This window comes from Coffea eugenioides, chromosome 2 (genome assembly GCF_003713205.1).
Source record: "Coffea eugenioides isolate CCC68of chromosome 2, Ceug_1.0, whole genome shotgun sequence".
NCBI lineage: Eukaryota > Viridiplantae > Streptophyta > Magnoliopsida > Gentianales > Rubiaceae > Coffea > Coffea eugenioides.
The window spans coordinates 12,962,342-12,984,579 of NC_040036.1; the positions used below are offsets into that span (position 1 = coordinate 12,962,342).

Genomic DNA, 22,238 nt, shown 5'->3' on the forward strand with positions numbered 1-22,238 from the left:
TGAAGGGCAAAATTGTCTAAAAACTTTAAGGTAAAGTGGTTGGCCGTTCAATTCAGACACAAAATTTTGTTACTAAATTTTCAATTGAAAAGACAAAATTTAGGGTTCTTTCAAAACTTGAAAATTGACAAGATTAGAATAGATAATTCAAAGATTGAAAAAGAAAATCTGGTAGACAAGTTCATCAATCACATAAGGCGCTGTTTAATTAATCATGATGAAGTGGTAAAGCGAAATAGAAATGAATACTTGGATCCGTATGAATTATATGGTAAGAAATCGCTAAAACCCATACGTTCCTCTTGATTTGGTTAATAATGTATTAATGGTGTTATTGAACTATGTGGGTATTGTATTTAGTGAGTAAAAGGGTTTAATGTTTTATACTGGTTGAGAAGAAAGCGACATGAGAGCACTGGTGAGGTTGAAAAGGACATTTCTTTATAGGATTCATTTTGTTGTCATCACAATAGGTTGCAAAGGGTCTTACAAGAACATATATTTTTTTAATTTATTGAAATTTATTGTTAATTGTGTTCCGTGTGTTAGATTGTTGCTAATTTTGTGTTCATTTTTAATTATATGAACAATAAAAATACTAATTAAGATTAATTTTTTATTGTGTTTTGTGTTGGTGTAGAAAATGGAAGAGGTGCATTTTCAATTAAACTTCACCATAAGGATAAAATTAAGGGAAACAAGTACAAGAGTTATGATAGGAGAGAGGTAGACTACTTTGACATGCATCATGCATATGTTATGTCGTTACAAGTGATAAATAAAATGGTTCTAAAATGCAGACACTGGGGAATTATGTTGTATTATTACATTGATTCTAGAAATAGCTTGAACCACAGACTAAAAAAATTTCAAACGGACGAAAATATGCTAAAATTCTATGATTGGGTGTATGAATACAAGTTGATGGAGGTTTACTACGATCATTTGACATTAGAAGAAATATATGAGCTTGGTAGGCAGAAGAAAGAGCAGATGGACGAACTATTGCAGAAGTCTACGGTTATTATAGAGGAAATTGAAAATGTTGTTGAAATAGTTCCAAAAAAACTTGCGAGACCTTGTGCTAGGAAAAAGGCTGTTGCTGCTTTGGAGTAAAAGCAAGACTGTCCAATTTGAGAGTTCGAAAATAATACTACAACTGTAGAACCAGTTGTAGAAATGAACAAGACAAATGAGGCAGGAAATGATATTGTTGAAAAAGCTATTCAAGATGGAACGCATAATAGAACTGAGTATGATTCGAGTTTTAATCATAGAAGAGATTTTGCTAATTACAATGAATAATGCTAAGATGAACAAATGTATCAACAAGAGTATAAGCAGCACATGGAGATTCAAGATTCTTTTGTTGGGGCCTAAAAAAGCGCCAATCAGGGTAGCCACCTCCACACAAAGTCCTTTCATCATGATGAACCAACTGAAAAAAATCATCATGAAAACTCTACCTTCAGACATGAGCCATCAGCCAAGGGCAAAAGGCAAGAGAGGAAGAGGCAAGAAACTAGAAATTTCACAAGAAAAGGGAGTGATAAAACGCAACAGTCCCAAGCCACTAGTTCAGAAAATAAAGATGAAGTAGGTGGACCCAAACACAATCCACTTGTAGATGATACCTTGGATGTGAAGTTTCATAGTGATTCTGATACAAGCGAAGATGATGATGCTCCAGTGAGGTATACCAGTCTCAATATTGCCAGAGATAGTTGAATTCCACAGTTTCATGTTGGCCAGAAATTTGGTACCAAAAAAAAGTTTATAATTGCCATAAAAAACTATGCAATCATATCTGGTAGACCAATCTATATGTATACCAGTGACAAGACAAGATTGAGATCTAAATGTAGGCATCCTAATTGCAAGTGATACATGTATGCTTCATAGGTTCCAACGTTGGGCACATTTGATTTTGTATTTAAGAGAATGCTTGATGTACACAATAATTGTAGCCGTGCTTAGAGGAATAAGAATATGACTTCAGAGTGGGTGGCAGAAAGATTTGAAGAGTCAGTCCGTATAAACATGAAAATGCTAGTTGGACAGCTGTTGCAAAATGTTGATTAACAGTTCAATTGTGAACCAAAAACAAAGGATACAAAGCATTAGCCGTAGTTAGAGCAAATATTAGAAGTTCAGCAGCTAAGCAATATGCTTTAATCAATGTTTTTAAACTTTGACCGGCTAGCGAACCGGAGAGGGGGCCGGTTCACAGTCCGACTGGCCGGTTCAACGGTTCAACATTTTTTTTTTTTTTTTTTTTGTACTTCACAAGTCTTCACTCTATAGTCTACACTGGAACTTGACGGCTAATGTACAATCTAACATGGTTATTAATAACTTAAATCCCTAAAATATATTCACCAATATAACTTAAAAGTTAAATCTAAATTTAAGTTGAGATAATAATAAATTTTTTAAAAGTTATACATGAAACCTGGAATGATAAATATAACTAAATATCATAATTCACTTCAAGTTTTCATAAATTCATTACAAACATAAATAGATATAGTCCAAATGTTCATCAATTATCACAAACAAAAACACAAAAATAAATAAAATAAATGTTAACATTCTTTCACAATTCTAAAAAAGTCCATAAAAAAGTTCAACTCATATTCAAGACAAACAATTTGAATAACAAACTTCCATCATTGGCATGATAAGGCAACATCATCCCCTTCACAATTTCATCAATTTAACCTGAAAAAATTAAAAAGTTTATTACAAAAAATATAAATCTAATTGGTGAAGCAAAAAAAAAAGCCAAAAAATTTTGAAAAACAAAGATACAACCAAATACAAAAAGAATCAATTGCTACTAAACATTACTAATTAACATGTTATATTATCAATCATTAAGTACCCAATCAATTTCTGTGACCATTCATGATTCAACTAATTTTCTTGTGCTAATGGCAATATCTCAAAAGAAAATTTTGGGTCAGGAAGTGAATAAATAGTTCCTCAGTTCTGTCCCTTTTTTACTACTAATGTAAATAATCTAACACTTCTTACTTTTAGAGTATTAATAATCAACAGTAATAAGCTAAAGCTGCCAAGCTTTGTACAATATAGCACCAAATAAATCTCCTAAACTTTGAATGAAAGAGATATAATTTTTTATGATCCTAGTTGCTTTTAACAAATAAAAAGTAATTTATTTTGTATTTTTTGTAGCTCGAATAGATTTAAAGAATATATGTGTGCGTGTGTTATTGTCTAAGTAATTTGAACAAACAATAAATAAAGGAAGCAAGATTGTGATAGGAAAGTCAAAGGAACATAGAATCCAAGACTGAGCCACCGTATGAACTTTGAACATTTGACATTGCTTCCTGTATAAAAGTTCTAGTCCAATTTACAACACTTTCACTATCGGTTATCACACACACAAACAACATCAATGGAACAAAAAAGGGCATTCCAAAGATTAATTTTAGAAAAATACAAAATTAAAAAACCAAGCATGTCTAATTTTATTAATTTGATACTTCATCCAAAAAATAATTTCTTTAAACATGACAGCAAAATAATTCATGATTAATAGTTTCATCCTTAACTAATCAAACAAAAATGAAACGTGAATTAGGGATAAGGAAACGGATGAAAATTGGGGGAAAAAATAAGAAAATACGAAATAATATAGAAAACAAAAATCAAGAAAAGGCAAAAATTAAACTCACCAAGATGGAAAAGCTCTGGAGTCTCGTCTAAAGATAATAGCGCGATGATCTTGTCGTGGATATTAGGATGTAGAAGAATTATGAAGAAAAAATTTTTAAAAAAATCAAGAGGAGAATTGGAGTCTGGAGAAGCCGAGCAATGGAGGAAGTGAAGCCGAGGAAACTGAAATGATGTGTCGTCTGCACTTTGCTAGGTCTTTTAGGATTTTTTTTATTTAATCTGATTTTAGTTTTTTGGTTAAGTTAAGTAAAATTCTACACAACAAAAGCTTGTCCTTCAGTTGTGGTTTAGTGGTAAGCATACCTTATTATGGTTATGGAGACTAGAGTTCAAATCCCAACAGCCTCCATTCTTGTTATTGTTTTGAACTTGAGGTTATTGTTTCAAAATTTGAGAATCGCTGGTTTACGGTTCACATGGATTTTCAGCGGTTCAATGGTTCACACGGTTTTCAGCGGTTTTTCACTAGCTTTCGAGTTTGATACTGGACCGGACCGCTGCCATGGCCGGTTCGCGATCGGACCGACCGGTTCGGTCCGGTTCTGAAAACATTGGCTTTAATTGAAAAATATGCAGTAAAATTACAGAAAACATATTTTAATACCACCATCAACGTCAAGTTCTCCCTGAGACCTGATTCCTAAAGCAACCCTAAGTTCATGAGGTTGTACTGTTGTTTGGGAGCACCAAAAAAAGGTTTCAAAAAAGGATATAGGTTTCTTATTGTTCTAGATGGGTGCCATATTAAGGGACCATAACCTGACTAACTATTGACTGCTATTGGGGCTGATCTCAATAATGGATGGTGACCAATAACTTGGGCTATTATTGAAAAAGAGGTAAAGGAGCAATGACATTGATTTTTAAGTTTGTTGATTGAAGATTTGGACATACTTCATGGAATCAGTGAATATACATTCATTTCAAACTAATAGAAAGTGAGTTTCTATACATTCACTTCACTAATTTTCATGTAAGTGACTAACACACAGCTATCTTGGATCCCTAATATGTGTTGTTTTACTATCTTGATATTGATAGAGTTTTAATAGTGATCTACTTGAACTGTTGCCATATGCTGGACATAGATTTTGCGTACAACACATGTATAAAAATTTTAAGATGAAATACCTTAGGGAGCTCCTGAAATAGAAATTTTGAAACATTGCATCAGTTACAACAGTTGAGTTTTATGCTTGCAACATTGGAAGAGTTGAGAGAATTTGACCAACAGGCTTATGCATGGATTAAAAAGGCAGCAGCACCCTAATATTGGTGTAAGACTTTTTTTCTATACCACATAAAATCTGACATGCTTGTCAATAATTTATCCGAGATCTTTAATTCACATGTATTGAATTATAGAGATTTACCAATCATTGAATTGTGTGAGGGGATTAGAGGATTCCTTATAGAGGGAATAGAAAGTAGGACTTCTTGGATGAAGAAATGTAATGGTTCCGTTGGTCCAACAATAAAGATTTTGATTGAAAAAGAGAGAAATTATCTAAGAGATGGCGTCTAATTTCAAATGGTAAAGGAGGGTATCAAATCAGTGGATTAAGGGGGAAACAGTTTGTTGTATACTTAAGAGAGAAAATATGTACTTGTAACTTGTGGCAAATTAGTGACCTTCCATGTTGTCATGCAATTTCGACCATTATTAAAATTGGTGGAACCCCTATGAATATACACACGATTGTTATATTAGAGATGTCTTTTTAGCAATCTATGATAATGTATTTTATCCAATAAGTGGCAAGTTCCTGTGGTCTGAGAGCAATATTCATACCTTGAATTCTCCCACACCATGTGTTCAACCTGATCGGTCAAAAAGATCAAGAAGGAACTAAAGTAAGAAGTGATGTTCATATTGGAAAGGACAATGTGCAAAAATTGAAGAAACATATAATCATGCATTGCAAAAAATATGGGCAAGCAAGTCACAATAGTGCTACCTGCAAATATGTTTCAGATTCTGGTATTGCTGGTCCATCTCACTCTACTGGCATGAAATGTGTTGTTACAAAATCTGCTACAAGGCCTACCACATAATCTGATAGAAGTAATTCTAGGAATTACAAGTCCTGAATCTGGTTTTACATAAAGGTGCTTTTGGTGCAGATACCCCTCAACATGAAGCATTTATAGAGTCTGAAACATTAGCAAGAAAAGAGGGGCAATCAAACAACAATAACACTACTCCTGTTATATCTTCACAAGCTGATAGTGTTGGATATGTGAAAACTTATAATGCTTAAAACGAACAAAGACTAGATACTATTGTTAGAACAACCAAGTCAAAACAGAATATTAGAAAGACTAATGCACTAGTTAGTCCACAATTTTGGTCCTACTGTTTTGACATTTTTCTTAATTGAATTGTTTAATTTACAATGTGTTCATACTGTCTATATTTATTGCCCACAGATGAGAAGAATTAGGCCTACAATTGCTAACCAAGACACCAGTGGCACTGCTAGACATATGAATTCTGGAGCTCATAAAAAGACAGAACCTGGCAAGAGAAAGTTGAGTGATATAAATAAAATTATGATCAATACTAACTACGAATACTTAGATAAAGAACCTTCTTTTATGGTTAATAGATGGGCTGGAAGTTCAACAAACACCAGAGGTGAAGGCTCAACTTAAGGGATCCATGATGTTGACTAATTTTCTTTTCTTTTGTTTTTTCAACTAAAATAGTCTTTTGTATGGTATCCATTGTTTGAGATTGATAGATTTAGGACGATTGACATGCTTAAACAAATGGTAACTTTTGTTGGAAGTTTAGAGTATTCACTTGATACTTTTGTCAATTGATTGTAGTTATGGACAAGTAACAAAGTCTGAAATATTGAATGATGTATTTATCAATTGTTTATATATATATATATATGTTGATTTTACCTTCTCCAATTATGTCTATTTGTATTTGCCATGTATAAAACCAAAGGAACAGCTCACATCTAAATTCATAATTATAACATTGTTTAAGAAATAAAATACATTTTCATCCCAAAAGGGTGAATAACACCTGAAAAAATAAAGTGTAAACATTAGTATTACACATAACAATATGTACAACAAACAAAATTACCTACAAGAAACTACAAGAACAATGGTGTCCTAATACCCATCAAATTGCAACTTGCCAAAATAATGTCCATTTGTAGGCTCCCAAATCCATATCAATACAGTCACAATTACTCAGACCGCAACAACAAAAACAATGAACAAATTTTTCCTCGACTTACTCCCAAGTTTCTCTTTCACCTTTCTATCTTGGACCTCCATTTTTTCAGCTTTGTTTTGCCATTTTTGAATATCTTCTCACAATGCTTCATTCTCCGATTCTAGCCTATTTGCTTTTCTCAGAAGACCAGGTATTACTTGTTTCGAATGTGCACACATTTCATTATCATAACACTCCCAATAGCCATATCCATCAATCTAACCAAAATTTTTTGTCCCATCAAATTGTATAACACACCCTTTAATTTCTCAACTTTAATCTCCAAAAAAAAATAAAACTCACCTTATCACGAGCACGTTCAAGGTATTTTTTTATTGGGTTTCTATCAGTCCATGAAGTCTTTAAAATAGTTTTTCTTCTATATTGACAAATCGGAGTTGCTTCCTTGCGGCTTGACATCGTGGAGTTTTAACCTTCCCAACAAAGTAGAGATTCCAAAATAGTTGTTAAACTCACCTCAAATCTAACCACCAAATCTCAAGAAAATGATGGGTTCAAGAAAGTTGGGACAAGTTATTGTGACTTGGTCGTTTATAAAGATAAAAATTAGCCAAAAAGATTAATCGACAATTTTGACCCTCTAAAATCAAGCCCGCAAGTGCAGATAAAGAGATTTAGTTTGAGTTTACGGTGAAATTACATAGAATGCTACAAAACATGCACTGTCGTTAGTTCATTAACATTTTTTATTAACAAATAAATTTAGTGACTTGAACAAGTACCAGCGCATAATTTAGTGGCATTTCTACCGATCTGCTCGTCGCCAAAATGTCCACTGACTTGAAACTTAAAAGTTAAATGCTGAAAACGTTTACCATTAGTTGTGTTATATCAGTCAAAGTACAGTATTTTGATTTTTGTCCCTATAGTTAATGTATTTTGCCAATTAACCCCAGTTGTTACTAATATTTATCGAAGAGCCTTGTATCAAAGGATCTTTTAAAAATGCTCGAGTCCAGTCATAATATAAAGGTTGTAAATCGTATTTCCTATGAATAAGTATAAAATAACAATTCATGGCTGACGAGGATAGTGGTTCTAGAAATCCTAGATAAAGTAACGTAAATTTTTCATACAAGATAATATATCGTACTATTATCTAGTTTTAATAAGTGATTATAATGGATCACATACATTAAATATTTAAATCTAATATTCCTAGATGAAAAAAAAAATTGTAACATGGTCGTGAAGGATCTTGGACCATTCAGAATACGTTTGAGCATACGCAAGTAAATGTTCTGGCAATAATGAGATGCCAACACAGGAAAAAGAATTTTTGGGAAGTAATGTAATTCAACCTTGTAACATCAAGGTTCAGTTCAGATTTGATCAAACAGAGATCTAGCACGCCCTACTCATCATCTCTCCTGCTCCGTGAAAGCATCTTCCAATTAACCCAGGAATGACAGGGGATACAACTTACAACGTGATACAACAACAGTAGGTTATTACATTACATCCGACTTCTCAGAAGATGCTAACACCAAAGAAAACTAGTTGCCTAGCCAAGATTTCATCCAAAGTAACACCAAATGACCAATTATTAAAAGACGACGTTCACGCGTGAAAGCCAAAATTTGATTTTGCTTAGGAAGTTACTAACAGAAAGATAACATGTTCTATTACGATCACCATCTTCTATAACCTTTTACTCTCCCAATACAACCATAGCACTGGCAACGAGCATCAAATCCCTCTCTTCAGCTGCTCTTTGATTTGTCTGATATCCCTTGTCAGCATTCTCGGTGCTATGGCCATTGACATGAGCTCTTGGAACAGCAGTTTGCAGGCATATGGAATGTGAACCTGAGAATCAACCAAAATCAAACACAAACATCTCAGGCTCAGGCAACCATTAAAGCATACGCACAACAATCTATTGTTCGTGTGTGATTGGGTCTATGGTAAGGGGGCTTCATAAGAAAAGTATGGGGGCTACGGATTATTGATGGAATTTAACAAAGAATGGCATCAAACTGGTGGTAGTTATTACCTGGACTATGTCAGTTTTGTTCTTGCAGCTTCTGCACTCAAAAGAATTCTTCTTCAAGTTTGCAATCGCAATCAACCCACAACGCTCACAAACATGGACCCTGTATGCATCACTTTGGTCAAACAATCTTTCCTTGAGAAAGTGAGCGGCACCATGGGCGATCATGCAATCTCTCTCCATCTCTCCAAATCGGAGACCACCATCACGTGATCGCCCTTCCGCTGGTTGCCTGGTGAGGATCTGAACTGGGCCTCTCCCACGAGAATGGATTTTATCATCAACCATGTGCTTCAGCCTTTGGTAATAAGTAGGCCCAAGGAAAATAGTGGCCGTTAAAGGTCTCCCAGTGTGACCATTATACATTCTTTCAAAACCACGCATCTGGTATCCACATTTGTGCAGGGCTTTACTGATGTTATCTACAGTGACATCAGTAAAAGGCGTAGCATCTCCCTCTTTTCCCATGTGCGCAGCAACCTTACCCATGATACACTCAATCAGCTGACCAATTGTCATTCGAGAAGGAATAGCATGGGGATTTACAATAATGTCAGGGGTTATTCCTTCAATAGTGAATGGCATATCTTCTTGAGTGTAGGTCATGCCTACAGTTCCCTTCTGACCATGCCTACTGCTAAACTTGTCTCCAATTTGCGGAATGCGAACAGATCTCACCCTCACTTTAACAAACCTCAAACCATCAGCATTTGTTGTGAGTAGGACCTGATCCACCATACCAGTCTCACTGTGGCGCAAACTTGTGCTATGATCACGCTTGGTGTATCGAGTAGCTAATGCTGATGGAACCTGAGCATCATCCTGATGAATAGGAGTGGTCTTCCCAATGATCACATCCTCACCTGAAACTCTCGTTCCTGGTGGGGCGAGACCATCATCATCCAATTTATCATAAGAACCATGTCGCATGCCCATCGTGTTAGACCTATCTGGGCGCCCGAAGTCCTCTTTGACTAAAGTCCCCATCTTCTTCTCCTCATCTCTGTACGATCGGAAAAACAGAGATCGAAAGAATCCACGATCAACAGACGACTGATTCATAATGACAGAATCTTCTTGGTTGTATCCAGAGTAGCAAGCAATGGCAACAATTGCATTGATGCCAGCAGGTAGTTGCCTAAAGTGCAAGTGCTCCATGGCTCGAGTAGTAACAAGTGGTTTCTGAGGATAATATAGCACATAGGCCAAAGTGTCCTGATGCAAAAAAAGGAGTGAGTAACCATAAAGTATACATCAATTGATGTAACAGAAAACATGGTGAATAAAGATCAAAATTCTACCATGCGAAATTGGTAGTTTGTGACATATATTCCCATCGCTTGCTTACCCATGGCAGACTGATACGTGTTACGAGGAGACTGATAGCCAAAAAAAAAAGGTTAGACAACTCAAATAAATAGCAATAATACCTTCATTAACCTACTATTAGTATATAAGAGTAGGCTCACCTGATTGTGGTCAGGGAATGGTATGATTGAAGCACAAACACCCAAAATGAGTGATGGGTGAATCTCACAATGTGTATACGTATCAGAATAGGCCTCCTCAGGATTCAGCCTCGCCGTTACAAGATCCTTGAACAATTAGCATTGACATTTCAACATCTCGAATTATCTTAACTTAAGACAACAAATGAGAGAGAGAGGAAGAGAGAAAGGGAGGGAGGGACAGAGAGCCTCAAGTTACTAACATTAATGGTCATTGAAATCATAGTGGTTTCTTCTTCTTCAGTGTCGATGTATTCTATGAATCCCTTGGCCACAAGGTCATGCCAGCCACCTTCTTCTGGGGACTCCTATAAAAGAATAAACAGATCATGATATGAGCAGAAACATCAGAAGCATAAGCAACGAATAGAGGAAGAATTCAGGATTAAATGAATGTACCCTTGCTTGCAAGGCTTGAATGTCCTTCTTCTTAATCAGAAGCCTTTGCTTTTCCACAATAAATAATGGACGACTGCAGCGGCCATAATCAGTATAGATGCGCAGTTCCTTTAAACGAATATCACGTACTACACCAACCTCAGTGTTAACGTCAACCTGTTCATCCAAAAGAAGTAAAATAATTAACACTGTGGGAGACAAACATCACAATTTGAATAATGCTTATTCAAATTATGAATGCTGGAAATTATGTTGCTGTAGTCTATACATGGATGGGAAAAACACGATCCAGTAACTACTTAAAAGAGAAATTTGCTATGTTTATACAAAAACATGTTAACTAATCCATAAAGAAGTGAACAAATATTCTGAAGCCAATGCTAATTAACTTCACTAGCACCTTGTAACGGTTTTTTTTTTTTTATCAATTTCAACGCCATTGTGAAAGATGGCTTTTCTCAAATTAAACTTCCTCAATTGACGATTTGGCACTTTTCATTCTACACTGTGATGCAGACATCTAAAAAAATATGAACATCGAGGACCTGAACCAATGGTATAAGACCATTCAATAAGATAGTAAATCACGAGGCTGCACATAGATAAGCGCTACAAAAACTACAAAACATGTCTCAGCAATCATGCCTAAACAAAGGACAGTTAAAAAAGACACAGAAAATCCATCCTCACCCGTCTTCTCAGACGCCTCAGGGTCCTGACCAACATATCAGGGTCACGGTGGATACCAACCCAACAACCATTGACAAAGATTTTTGTAGCTTGTGGAATGACTGCAGGTGATATTTCCTACAACCCAAAGGGCATGCCTTGAGATCAGTGGTCATATAGAAAATTCAATCTTCCAAAGATGTAGAAATTTCTCACCTCAAAATTCTCAGTTCCCCATTCCTCCAAAAACTCCAGAATGGGATATGCTGCTGAACCAACAGTTATGTACACCATCAAAGCTAGATTCTTCACAAGTCCACACGCCTGATAAGACAGCAAGGGAGATCAAATATGTGGTTTATCAAACAATCAACATTTGGCAAAATGGGGAAAAAAGAAGCAAATGAACTGCAACATGTCAAAAAAATTTTTCATCAGCAGTGTACTCACCTGTCCTTCAGGCGTTTCTGCCGGGCACATCATTCCCCACTGCGAGTTGTGCAATTGCCTTGGTTTGGCCAGTTTCCCTAAAATCAAGAACAATCTCGATCAAAGACAATCAAAGAAAATACTAAACTTTAACTGCATGCCTATCACCAATCTTTCCTTTTGTATTTTAACTTAGTCCCTACTGTCATCAATCTTGTGCATTCATGACTCAGTGAGAGAGGAGGATAGAGAGGTCATGCAAATCCACACATCTCTATCTTTACTGCACGACTAGATGTAACGTACACCCAAAGGAGAACCATTGGAAGAAGAGAAAGAGGGAAAAGGGGGGGGGGGGGAGAGACATTCACCTTCACGCCCTATTGGAGAATTTAGCCTCCGCAAGTGTGATAAAGTTGAGGCATAAGTCAAACGATTTAACACCTGCAGTTTTCCATTTCATTCAAGTTAATACCCACTGCATCGCTAGATTAATGAATGACATGTAGAAATCTAAAAATAAACCTGTGAAACACCAGCCCTTGTACCCGCTGCATTTGCTTGCCCCCAGTTACCGGTGGCAAGTGAGTATTTAAGGCCACTGGTTATAGTTTTTGCTTTGATTGCAAATTGCAGGTTAACGTCTTTTCCGTTGTCAACACACTGTAAACAATGAATAACATATTAAACAAGAGCCAATGAAAATAAGCATCAGCATAACTTAAGAGAAGAGTCTGCATTAAGTACCTTCTGAACATAAGCTCTGACATCCCTGGTTAATTTTCTGAACAGCTGCACCCATGCATAGACATCTGAACTTAGTAACAGCCACTTTCAAAAGTCAATTGAATTAAAGAACATCATGATCAATTACAAACCATTCTAAACAGGCCACCAAGCAATGGACCAGCAAGATCCAGTCTTTTGTTTCCATAGTGGTCTCTGTCGTCTTCTGCCCTTCGGCCAAGTGCACACAGCAAAAGCCGATGGATGATGTAGCTGTTAGGTGCAAAAATTTGTTTATCATAATAAAGGTATCACCTCCAAATACAGTTATGTAACAAATTCAATGCAAGGCATACCCAAAATAGTATGCTTTCTTTGTTTCACAGTATTCTCCAACCCCAACATGTGGAAGCATTTCTTTCTGAAGAATCTCTTTAGCATACCTGTAAGTAGATGAAAAAACATTCTCACATGCAATTCAAGTGGAGAAGCTAGGCATTACTTGAATCAATGACAAACAATTCTCGAGCACATACTTAATCCTCTTTTCCCTTGTGACGCCAACAGTAGCTCCTCTTTTTCCAATATAATCCAGGGCAACCTGCAGCAAATAACATAATTTACCAGACTGAAACAGGAAAAAGTGCGGACTCGTAATTTTCCAAATTCTTAAGCCTAATAAGAAAACATGCAAATGGCACACAAACATGAACCAAGAGAAAAAAGAAAAATAATGCAGGGTACCAAATTGGTTTAAATTGCTAAACAGAAATTCATTAAATATATCAAAGTCTTGGAAGAAACTGTTGCCAACTCAAACCCAGTCACATGTGAGACACGTCCGATTGGAATTTTTTCAAACAAAGGGGGAAGAAACAATTGTGATAGAAGGAATACTTGAAGAGCTATTATGATCAGTGGAACTCGAAGTATCATACACGCACTAAACATACTAAAAGAGAAAAACCAGAAAACTTAGAGAAGGCAGGCAAAATCTACAGAGCTTGAAGCCCTACAAGGAGCCTACCTGTTGATTTTGTATAACAAATGCTTCTTCCAAGGATGGACGAAGCAACTCCATCATTTGGGTATCAGAGAAATCATAGCAAATATGTTCCAGTATATCTTTGTCAGCAACAAACCCCAATGCTCGAAAAACAATAATGATAGGAATTTCTGTTCGGATGTATGGAAGGGTAGCACGTATATACTGGCCTGAAGCACCCTGCAATTACCCCAACTAATTAGCAACTCACTACCACTTCTGCAGAGAAAAAGTCCAGCAAATAAATGATAAACTTTGGTTCTGCATATACCCCTTTGGCACTAGACCGAGAAAGCATTCGCACAAACATTGTGCTGGGAGGTCTATTCTGTGTCTCGGCCATGGACCGGACTTCTGCCACGTATGCATACTTGTTGGGTTGCCTCTTTTTGAACACATAGACGTGATTAGTGCTCATTTTCTCCTGAGCAATCAGAACCTTTTCACTTCCGTTGATGATGAAGTACCCTCCTTGATCATATGGGCACTCTCCAAGCTCAGTAAGATCCTTTTCTGAGTTCTGGAACAATGTACAGTAACTCGACCGGAGCATTATAGGGACCTGTTCAAACAAATAAGACAAGTATACATTAAAAAGCAGATGATTGATTTCCCAGAGATCATATCATTATTCTCACCCCTCCCCAGGCACCAAAAGCAGAGTTTTGGGGATTGGGGGAAGCTGTTGGAAAGGCAAAGTGAAAAACTGCACCTTCCCAATGAAGACTTTCCCAAAATCCTGAGTCTCAGTAACTTCCTCACCATCATGCCCTTTCTTAATGACTCTCTTCATCACGTCCACATACAAGGGGGCCGAATATGTCAGATTCCTAAGCCTTGCAGCCTTTGGAAACAATGTTGCAGTTTCTCCATCTGACTCCGTCATCATGGGCTTGCTCAGATATATCTGGCCAAAACTGATCTTATACACAGTCTGCAAAAGCATGATGAACAAAGTTATGACCATTTACGTCCAAGTAACTCTCAGCTCAGTCCTTCAATCAGCAACATAGTTATCAACTGGAGAACAAGAAATCAAGAGAAAAATTGTTTGATATCCTCTACTTTACCCAACCCCATAATTGCAGAAAAAAATGGAAAGCACTATAAAAGGAAAATATTCTATACCCGAACTTAGAAAATTAAATCACCCTGTAATTTTTAGCTCCTTTAAAGTTTATAAAACATTCCCATAAAACGCTAATAAGAGTTGAAGATCCCTTTCATTTCCCTTAAACCACAGAAGCTACTCTAAGTGCAAAGTTGTTACTAGCTCATGTTTTCTTGTTTCCATTCAATTTAACTCACTTAACCATTTCAATTCCACAGAATTCGTCTAGTACTAGGATCCAACCGCTCTGATTGATGAGTTATTATTACTCATACAAAATGTCAGCTTCATATACAATCCAAAACTTGACAATTCCGACAGCAACCGAGCACTAATTCAAACGCTCCCTAACAAAACCCTAGAAAATCTTCCTCTGCAGCCACGCCCAGTGCAGATTGCACATCAAAGACTCCTTATCCTTTACTTTTACTTCATTCAAACCCTTGAATTCACTAAACACATGCCGTAAACCTCAAATTTGATACTCCAATCCATTACTCAAAAGACATCCTTCAAGCCGCCAAAAAAAAACCCTAAGCAAAACTCAACTGAGGAATCACCGCCAATTTTTTTCAAAATTACTTCTGAAAAACAGAGTCAGAACTGCATTATTACCCAATTGTCAAGTCATCTTTATCAAATTTAAAAGTTAGTCATATTCGAGCAAGTTCTCGACCTCAGCGAAATCGGACTGGTGACCCGGATTGTGCTGGGACTCAGGTCGGATCTCAATATCCGCGGATTCATCGACGATTTCTTGCATTGTGTTCTGAATAAATTCATCGAAGGAGTCCAGCTGCTGTCTCACTAATCCCTTCTCCTCGAAGTAAGCACTGATCACTGCCCAAGCATCCTCTTGGGTAATCTCCTCCTCCTCGTCGTTGTACTGATTATCCTCGTACTCGTCTTCCATATCCATATTATTTGACTTGGTAGTTCTCTTCAATTCAAAATCAGTAAAACTTTTAGCGACAGTGGACGCCCGATCCGGGTTGGTTTTTGGGTAGAGAGAGAAAGGTCCGAAGAGAGTCCAACGAGGAGGAGGAAAATGAGTTGAAAAATGGGGAGAAGGTGGCTTATATCGGGAGGGAAAGAACTGGAAACCGGGGCAAATCAGGCAAGTCGGCGAGGAAAATATTTGGGGGATTTAACCTTTTTTTTTAACTTCAACGAGTGATTCGAACCCAATTTTTCTTTTCCTTTTTTTTTTGTGGATTTGAGATAAAGATTTTTCTTCATACTTATATATTAAATTGATCCCTTTATATATGCATGCATATATATATATGTATATATATATTTATTGAGAAAGTGAAACTACATGGAATTCTTCTATATTCCTATATTTTTGGAAAATTGTTAAAAATATATTACATAGAACATAATTAACATATAGACAAACTGAACAATGGTTATGCTTTTCACCCTTTTATTTATTAGTTCCCTCATAACATTATACAAAGTAATGCAAAATTGAAGAATGTGCACTATTTTCTTGTAGATAAAGTGGATTTTACATGATGAAAATTGTTTTTTAGATTTTAGTTAATATATTGCAGAAAGACATAGAATTGTGAAGTTTTGAAAATTTAAAATTGGGCTTTTCTTGTATAAAAATATAGGTGGCCTTATTTTTTTTGTTCATTTTCGAAAAGTATTCGTTTAGCGTCCACATTTCTTGCCACCAAAGTTCCTAACTTCCTATATTAGATTTGTCAAGCTTAACCACAAAATGTCCTTATTTGAAACATTTTCAAAAGTTTGAGGGTTGAAAAGCTATAAGCCCTGAAGTGGCTCTGTACTTGGAATATTGAATACACTCAAACAAAATTGATTTATCAAGCCTGTAAAATTGTAGCTATCAAAATTTTGAGAATGCACTTTTTTTAAAAGCTAAGAAGCAAACTTTTTTTTTTTTGAGGGTACAACAAAGTTTTCATTCATTCAAATCATAGATTACAGATTTAATAAACGAAGGAGGGAAATCATCCCACCAAACAGTTGAGAAAATTTTGCTAAAACATGAGCTAACAAATTTCTAATTCTACAAACATGGGAGATTTTACAACATCGAAAAATTTTATTAAGTATCCGGGTCTTGTCCGATAGATTACTAAAATTAGAAAAATCACTTCATGGCAAAGCTTGGCAAACCTAAATTTGGATATAACTATTTATGTGAAATATCTGAATTATAATAATGATCGGAATCGAATTCATTCAAACTCTTATATACTATATACCGAATAAAGAAATATCTGAATTGTGATTTAAAAAAAAGTTTTGAATTGGGGCCCCAAGATGTCCAGTCATGCTACTGTTCATGTTTCAACTAGATCACTAAAAAGTACTTGGAAAATAATAACCAAAAAGCATGGTGAATTTGACGTCACACATTCACATTTTAGGCCTCTGAGAGTAATTGGGCGCAGGTCTATTTTGTATGGATAGAGTTTCTTATCTACGTGTCAAAGCCCAAAACAAACATCCGAGCCCGTCATTGCAGATGGATAAGTAAAAGCGTCAAACTGGTCCAGAGGGCCAAGTGTCCGGAACTCAAACTTCTTGTGCTTCTGGTATGAACACAGGATCACCAAGTTGAAGTCCAACGTATAATCATTTATGACGATTTTTTTTTTATTTTTTTTAGTGTAAGTGCGAGGATTCAAACTTGAAACCTCTCAGCTTTTCCATATCATCCAATCTATTCCTTCCCCGTTTGGGATGAGTATATTTTGCGAACAAAGGCAAAAGAGATAAATATTATTATACTTGGATAGTTGCACACTTGCACTAAGGTATTTCCTTCCTTTTTTTTTTTTCTTTTGTGTGGTTGTAGAAGCAAAAGAAATTTGTATGTCAGACCAAGAACTAAATAAGAATTTAAATTCATGAATGAGCTAAAAATAGTGAAAATTTTGAATTAATGATGCGTTTAATAAAACTGAATTCTGAAATTTAAAAGCTGAAGTCTGAATTCGTTAAATTATTGAATTGTCAAGTACTAAATCTGATACATTTAAGTATATATAATGTTAAATAATAAGTTAATGACTTATCACTTATTTTGAGAGCAAGTTTTGTTTAGAAAATTCAGTGTCATTTAATTAATTCAGATATTCTATTTTTTGTTATCAAACACGTCTGAACATATTAAGATCTAAACCTATTAAGTTTAAGTGCCGAATTAGGTTATCAAATATGGCTAAGAGTCTAAGACTACTGCTTACAACCAGGGTTTCTGTTTTTAACCCAAAAAAAAAAATGTTTAAGTGGCCTATTGAATATAGATGGAAAAAGCTACAGGAGTACTTTTTATTTTGGTGTATAACCCCCTGCAGTGTCTGTAATCACTTTGAAACTGTTATTACATTTTTTGTAACAGCACACGCTTGAATCGTAATTTCTGAGAGGTGTATTATATTTGAATTATCGATAAGTGTCAGTTGTCAAAACGAGTTTATCAGGCACTGATTTTTTCCATCATAGTATTGAGTTGCATGCTGAATTCTAAGAAATCCATCATATTGAGTTGTATTTATTGTATTTTGGATAGTTTTTAACCTCGTCAACTTTCAACCAAAGTGAGCCAGCCTCTACCATTGCCTTTCATCGCGGACAGACTTAAGTGTAACAAATCAATGATCGATCAAAATACTGGCTATATTCCGACTTTACGAAGTGTGTTATATACTTCTTAGTAAGAAAATTGTGACTTTATGTATCTTTGTATTTCTTGCATGCATCTTTGTTTGCCAAAGGAACACCATGCATGCATGCAGATGTCCGTATATATACTGGCTATGAAGGACAGGAGCTATTCGATTTAGCAAAATGTCAACATTTTTTTTCAAACGAGATTAGTAATCCTGAAGAAATAAGATTAATATATAACTCGATACAATTTCTAGTACTCAGCAGTTGATCCTATATATCTAAACTGCTGTGGCTAATCTTCATTCAGAATTTGCTGAGGAGATTTGTTCTTTACTGAGGCAAGAATAAAAACAGCCAGAACAACATTTTACTCTACCCTTAATTACTGGCATTGGAAATTTAATATTTTACCTCCCAAAGGGTGATGAGTAATGACCCTCCAGCATTATTAATTAATTTGTGAAACGTATATTAGACTTTCACGGACATGTGCACGTTATTACCAGTGATTAGTCCCGGAAATAATCTGCTGGTGGGTCGTTGAGCTGTCCATTACAATGGCACAAATAGTCAAATATTCATTTCTCAATCTATTAAACTAAAAAAAGGTCAAAGATCATTCTTTAAAGTAAATTGACCCGTCCATATGACGTAAGAGGCACAACTCTTCCATGCAACAACGTGGGAAAACTACATTGGCACTTTAAGTAAATTCATTTTGCCCTTCTTCAAGTCGAGAGAGATTGGTAAATCATTTGGTAATAATAATGACTATCAAAAGATGTTTCTTTTGGTAATTGTGTTTTAATTAAGTTAAAATGATAAAAGCTTATCAAAATTTTTGATGTACCTTAACACTGATAACAATTAAAAGAATGAACAATACTCCTAATTAAAGTCTACTATATTATATGTTCTTGTCTAGATTATACAAAATGATCAATATTGAAAAATTTCTGATGTATGGAGTCCGATCTAGTACTCTTAGAAAATGACCCTTGTTGAGTCGTCTGATGATTTAATCAAATTGTGGTGCAAATGGTAGTCTATACACCCATTAGGTTACCAAGAACGCGACCCTAGAAGACAAGTCTACCACCCTCGTATCTGCCTTTCCTAACTCCGGCGGTACACCTCTTGCTATCCACCCGTCTTTTTCAGTAAATTATATATACTTGTCCTTGACATCATATTTTAAACTTCAATCTCCTTCATTTGAACTAGAAAATTGCAAAAATTGTTTCCTTGCCTCAGTCGATCGATCCAAACTACAATCCTTTCCAGAACACCATCTCCCAACTGACTGATTTTCCTCTCTGAAGCCAGGCCTGTCTTGATGACTTTGGCTAAGAGAGTCCCCATCTTTCTGCTCAGGCTCCTGGCCTTGGGAGCTTCGGTCACTGCAGCAGTTGTGATGGTTTCAGCACGTGACTCTGCTCAAGTCTTGAACGTGACCTTTGAAGCAAACTATACCAATTCACCAACTTTCAAGTAAGGGACTCTTTTTCCTTCTTTTATTTTTGTGTTTAATTCTTTCTGTACATGCAACTGAGGACTAATGGAGAGAGGGAGAAATGTTTTCATATCCCCTCCTTGTCAGCCTGGTATACATTAAATGCTCTACCAGTGACAACTGAGCTAGCCCATCGAAAGTATATTTATGAAATCAAAATATGTTTGGATACAAGATTATTTGAAAAAAGTTTTTTTGAGAAGAATATGGCAGTAATTATTGTGATCTGATGCACGTAAAATAAAGTACTAATTGATAATTGTGTTTATGATGCAACAAAAAAAATTTTACAAAAAAGTTAGCTATCCGAAAACCCCAAATTGTTATGGCTTTGTAACATGCTGTTATCTTCTGGAACAGATACTTTGTGATCATAAATGCAGTGGCAGGTGGCTATACCCTCATAGTACTGTTCTGTCCGTCTAAGGTTTCACTGTTCCGATTCTTGTTAGTCTCAGATTTGGTACGTGATTATCTTCTTTCTCTTCTCTTCTCTTCTCTCATGATCGATTACTGGCCGTTATGGTAAAATATTGCCTTCTGATCTTTCTTGCATTTATATAGATTGTTACGCTGTTGTTGGATTCAAGCGTTTCAGCTAATATAGCCATCGGTCAAGTGGGAAAGCATGGGAACTCGCACGCTGGCTGGTTACCTATCTGTAATCAAGTTCCAAAGTTTTGTAACCACGTTGCAGGAGCTCTTATTGCTAACTTTGTGGCTTCTTTAGCGTATTTAGTTATTCTTCTTTACTCTCTTCACATTGTCCTCAATCTTCCCAAACCTTAAAGGTTTATGTCCTCTAGCTCTTATGGAGATTTTGTCTTCTTCTTTTCTTTTCTTTTTTTTTCTCTCCTTTTGCTTCAACATTTGCCCTTCAAACTTCTATACAGTAGATGTCATTATCCATCAATGAATACGACTAGATAAATGGCTGCTTGAATTAGCACGCAATAACGTATTGTGTCATGTAGAAAGGAATTGAGATCCTCGTATTATCGGACATTTTTTGGTTTCAAGGGATGAAAAGTCTGTCTTCATTGTCAGTTTGTAACTCTCTCTTCCCGTAGGAAATGAATGGATGATGCTAATGTGCAATTTGAATTTGTTCAACTTACTTGTGCGATTTGGTTTAGTTTTTTTTTTTTTGTTTCCTTAAAATCCAATAATTATTTTAGTTCTTCTTTTGTTTTCTTAAAATTCAATAACTATTAACTGAGTAATACACAAAATTTAACAAATTTAAAAAATCAAAATGCATAAAAAATGAGATTTTTTTAATGAATTTTCTGCTATATTTTTTAATTTTCTATGACATGTTACTTTTTAAAATTATTGTATTTATTTTTTACTAAGTTAATAGTTATTGAATTTTTAAAAAAATTAAAAAGAACTAAAATACGATGTCCTTGAAAATGAAATTACAATATAATAAAATGTGAGACAAACGGTAGCACAAGAAATGAAACAGAAAATCCGTTTCATACGTTGCACTAATCTCAACATAAGACTAACGTTGCTAAAAGCCTATCATTTGCATATTTACGTCTGCCGTGTGTATGAAGATGTGATCATTCAAATAGACAACTAGCAGATCAACTGAAGCTCTTACTGCTAAACGTTCTCAATCTCAATTTGACCATGTTTTATTTCAAACATCTTAGAAGACTTACTTTGATTATCCAAGGACTCGATGTTTCATAAGTTGCTCGTTGAATCGAACCATAACAACAAAACCTTACTTGTGCTCGATAGTTCTGTCAAAAGTTTTTTTTTTTTTTTTTTTTTTGTTTTTGGGAATGTCCAGAGAATTTATGCTTTTTGTAAAAATATGTAAACATCTCTTGTTGTACATGATTGAGTGTACATGAACTTCAAATACTTATTATATAGAGAATGACAATGTATAGACTATCACGGTTGGATATATGACATATATATATAATTTATATTTTAAATTCAAATTTAAATTAGTTATCGTACATTCACTAAAAGATTAATTTCTAAAGAATACTTGAAAATAGAGTAACAGTGCAACCGTGTAAGTAACAGGCGAGGTGCCCGGATCATGATTTTTCTAGATCCAGCACAGCAAATTTTAACGGGGCCGATCTTGGGCCGAATTGGGAGCTTTGGTATGGACCGAATTCAGGCTCAGCAAAGCTCCTCTAAAAAACCCAGTATCAGGCCTGTATTATTATTATTATTTTCATTTTTAACAGCA

The 22,238-nt window shown here is 35.5% G+C and overlaps 2 protein-coding genes across 2 annotated transcripts; one reads left to right on the forward strand and one right to left on the reverse strand.

Moving 5' to 3' along the window:
• Positions 1-8,142: 8,142 nt before the first annotated feature.
• LOC113764071 (DNA-directed RNA polymerase II subunit RPB2) lies at positions 8,143-15,896 on the reverse strand. The gene is made up of 19 exons (XM_027308117.1): positions 15,521-15,896; positions 14,446-14,667; positions 14,005-14,295; positions 13,716-13,913; positions 13,225-13,289; positions 13,045-13,131; positions 12,841-12,961; positions 12,710-12,754; positions 12,488-12,625; positions 12,334-12,406; positions 11,984-12,060; positions 11,750-11,857; positions 11,555-11,671; positions 10,865-11,020; positions 10,669-10,773; positions 10,427-10,552; positions 10,259-10,336; positions 8,961-10,172; positions 8,143-8,773 (listed from the first exon to the last, which is right to left on the reverse strand). The coding sequence occupies exons 1-19, from the start codon at positions 15,761-15,763 to the stop codon at positions 8,654-8,656; spliced, it is 3,582 nt and encodes a 1,193-aa protein (XP_027163918.1). The 5' UTR covers positions 15,764-15,896; the 3' UTR covers positions 8,143-8,653.
• Positions 15,897-19,837: 3,941 nt separating this feature from the next.
• On the forward strand, positions 19,838-20,803 carry LOC113756796 (CASP-like protein 1C1). The gene is made up of 3 exons (XM_027300338.1): positions 19,838-19,992; positions 20,375-20,477; positions 20,579-20,803. Exons 1-3 carry the CDS (start codon positions 19,838-19,840, stop codon positions 20,801-20,803), a joined length of 483 nt encoding a protein of 160 aa, XP_027156139.1.
• Positions 20,804-22,238: the final 1,435 nt, after the last annotated feature.

Coding starts and splice junctions, on each gene's coding strand:
- LOC113764071 (XM_027308117.1), bottom strand. CDS start 15,763: ATGGATATGGAAGACGAGTACGAGGATAATCAGTACAACGACGAGGAG. Junction 11,672..11,749: donor GGGGAACTGAGAATTTTGAG/GTGAGAAATTTC, acceptor TTTGGGTTGTAG/GAAATATCACCTGCAGTCAT. Junction 10,774..10,864: donor TTCAAGCCTTGCAAGCAAGG/GTACATTCATTT, acceptor ATTCTTTTATAG/GAGTCCCCAGAAGAAGGTGG.
- LOC113756796 (XM_027300338.1), top strand. CDS start 19,838: ATGACTTTGGCTAAGAGAGTCCCCATCTTTCTGCTCAGGCTCCTGGCC. Junction 19,993..20,374: donor ACCAATTCACCAACTTTCAA/GTAAGGGACTCT, acceptor CTTCTGGAACAG/ATACTTTGTGATCATAAATG. Junction 20,478..20,578: donor TCTTGTTAGTCTCAGATTTG/GTACGTGATTAT, acceptor GCATTTATATAG/ATTGTTACGCTGTTGTTGGA.